Source organism: Austrofundulus limnaeus, unplaced genomic scaffold (genome assembly GCF_001266775.1).
Source record: "Austrofundulus limnaeus strain Quisiro unplaced genomic scaffold, Austrofundulus_limnaeus-1.0 Scaffold3, whole genome shotgun sequence".
Taxonomy (NCBI): Eukaryota; Metazoa; Chordata; class Actinopteri; order Cyprinodontiformes; family Rivulidae; genus Austrofundulus; species Austrofundulus limnaeus.
Window position 1 is genome coordinate 1891718 of NW_013952405.1, and position 3121 is coordinate 1894838.

The window sequence follows — 3121 nt, forward strand, 5'->3', positions numbered from 1 at the left end:
CACACACACACACACACACACACACAAACACACACACACACACACGGTCTCCTCCCTCTCTCCACTCACGCACACGACAGGGAAAATAAACAGCATGATGAAAGCCGACACTGCTGCTCGATCAGCTGAAAGTCTGCAGAACAACTCTGGGCAATATGCAGATCCAACCACACCCTGACACTCCTCCTCCCGGCCCACAACTTATGTAAACAAAGCAAAACAAATCATACTTTTCCCAAGTTCAAAAGGAGACTTGTTGCTTTTTTTTCCAGAATATATAAAACAAACTCCAAATTTCTGCAGCACCAACATTTAAAGAACCGTCCTTTAGAGGACCTACCAAATAGCAATTCATTGTGGTTTTCTTTCACTATATAAAAAAAAGAGATGAAATTCTTTGGGCCTTGGTTCTGGGACTGTGTAGTTCAAAGACAGCTGCAACACAAAACAGCCGCACTGAAACAAGAAGCTGCAGCTGGTTGGTTATGCCAAACATCYAGCTGACTCTCACCGAGACGCACAGCGCCCAGTCTAAAGCACYAAAACTCACTGTAGGAGAAATATTCAACATGAGTCATGTGATGTGAATCTTAAATTCCTTTGACTCATATAAACTAATTACTCAATGACTCGTCGTCATCAGAGAGCTCACTGTGAACATCACAGTCAAAAGAAAAATGAAAAAACCCATAACACTCATAGGTTAGGTCAGTGATGTCAAATTTTGACCCTCAAGGGACACTATCCTGCACGTTTTAGTCGTTTCCCCGATWTGTATAAACGAGTGATTAACGTGTTTCTGAAAGACTTGAAGGCCTGCTGAAGAGCACAGCAACATGCAGGATTGTTCTCTTTAAAGCAGGGGTTCTCAAGCCATTTGGGTCTGGGGACCCCTTACAAGAACAAAAAAATTCCAGGGACCCCCCCATAAACCCCATGCTGTTTTAAAAATAATTTGTCATTTCAACCCCTAAATGTCATGGGAATATATATATATATATTTTAATCAGGTTTGTAATGTTTGTTTTATTAGTTCATTGTTCTCCATGCATTTTTAAAAATAAAAACCAAATTAACAATTTGGTGAAATTTTTTGAGGATCCCCAAGATNTAATGTTTGTTTTATTAGTTCATTGTTCTCCATGCATTTTTAAAAATAAAAACCAAATTAACAATTTGGTGAAATTTTTTGAGGATCCCCAAGATACATCTCGCAGACCCCTGGGGGTCCTGGGGCCCCAGTTTGAGAAACTCTGCTTTAAAGTGCCTGTGACATGCCTATCCATCAAATACAAAAAGTAAAAGAAAACACATTTTTATATACAGTAAGAAACCTTGCATATAACATGTGATTTTACCCATTTTGTCACATAAATGGCATATTTTCTTTTGAACTTGGCTCAGCCAAAGTGCAACAGGAAGTGAAATCAAAGGGGAACTATTTAAGAAAGAGAACTCTGTAATCTTTGTTTATGGAAACAATATTATTATTTGAGCTCTGACTCTTCATCTCTCTCTGATAGCGACTCAAAATAATCTAAAGAAGCAGCAGATTCTTCTCTACAGTCTGTGTTGTTAGCTATTATATCAATGCTTTTTTCCCATGCAGGCATTCCCCTTTGACATCACTTCCTGTTCCTTCACATACAAATAACTCAACAACTGTTCATCTCAGCAGCGGGAAATTATTTTTGCAATATACTAATAATATTATCTTTCCAATAATGCCTTTATATTTATTTTAAAAAATTCATGTCATAGGCACTTTAATTTCTTTGCATTGAGGTTTTACAGATACAGAGCGGAAATTTAGGTGTAGCTGAGATCCTGCCAGATTGTGCGTAACGTCATTTTACAAGGTTTGACCAAAATACCAATATCTCCATCCCTTATCAGCATTATTAAATTTTAGTTTAAAACTTGGACATGATGGGTGGCAAAGTATCTATTTCTTTAAGGAATATTCTAGGCGTTTAACTGATTGTTTTTCCACCGTTGAGTTAGTCTGTCATTAAAAGAGCTKTATGTTTTGTTAAAAATATTTCCATGACTGTGTTTTCCTCCTACAGCTGTGTGTCAAGGAGGTATCCCCATGTTAAACAGTCCCATGAGCCAAACTGTCTTGTTTGTGATTTTACAGAACRTGCAGAAGTCCCAGGCTGAAGCAGTGGCGCCCTCTTGTGGTTCAGTTTGATCCCAGCTTTTTTTCAGGAGGGTGTGATGCAGAGCTCGGTCTATTCTGAGATATGACACGTGTATATCTATTTAATTACATTCATATACACTTAAAATAAATGTCAGTCTTCTCTGTAAGCTTTCTTTCACGTGTCGCGTGAGGAAGACTGATCATTTCGCTCATGTTGTAGGCTCTTCAGGAAACAAGCTAACCTCAAATCTGACAGCGATCATTATTTCCTCATGATCGCTTTTAAACTTGGTTAAAATGTGTTCACATTTCCGATATTTGTTCTCGTCTTGTTTCTTCTTGCTAGCAAATAAACTAAGCTAAGTAAAGATGCCGCCTCGTGTAAAATAAAATGTGCTATATGTGAGTTTATAGCATCTATAACAAATTATATAATTTAATAACTCCCTGGGTTGCTTTACGGAGTATGTCACTTGAAAGCAAGGCGATTCACGAGTGGTCGCTTTCCCGTAAGATGCTTAGCTACCGGTAAGAAGCAATATCTTCAAAAATATATAAATGATAGTCTTCTCTCAGTTGTCCAAAGAAAAACTAAAAGCTCAAAGTGTTAATACCTGTTGGAAACAGAGCATGTTTTCTCCTCGTTGTCCATCTTAGCGAGCTTTTGCTCCACGCTAACGGCAGACATTGCCACTCTCTGTTGACAATCAGGTTTTGGGAAAGTCGAGTCAGCGCCGAGGCATCATGGGACATGTAGGCGTTTTGTTTTTGTCGCTACGTAAAGAGCTAGACAGAACCAGGCCATTGCTGGACTTCAAATCCCACAATGCAGCTGTCACCTTACAGTTAATAGCATGTACAGTAAAGTATGATGAGCCAGGGCCTTTACCCAAAGCGAGGTACACTTCGCTGCAGCATGCAGCTCGGGGGCGGTGACAGACCTTTCCGTCAGTCATACCTTATATGGAAATGGGA

General features: G+C 39.1%; 1 protein-coding gene across 2 annotated transcripts in view; it reads right to left on the reverse strand.

The window, feature by feature from the left end:
- The window catches only part of uckl1b (uridine-cytidine kinase 1-like 1b), a 22272-nt gene extending 19411 nt beyond the window's left edge, over nt 1-2861 (reverse strand). For both annotated transcript variants that reach the window (XM_014016996.1, XM_014017006.1), the window contains exon 1: nt 2761-2861. In XM_014016996.1, the coding sequence (XP_013872450.1) occupies nt 2761-2834 (74 nt within the window). In that variant the 5' untranslated portion in view covers nt 2835-2861. The remainder of the gene's footprint in view (nt 1-2760) is intronic.
- Between the last annotated feature and the right edge of the window lie 260 nt (nt 2862-3121).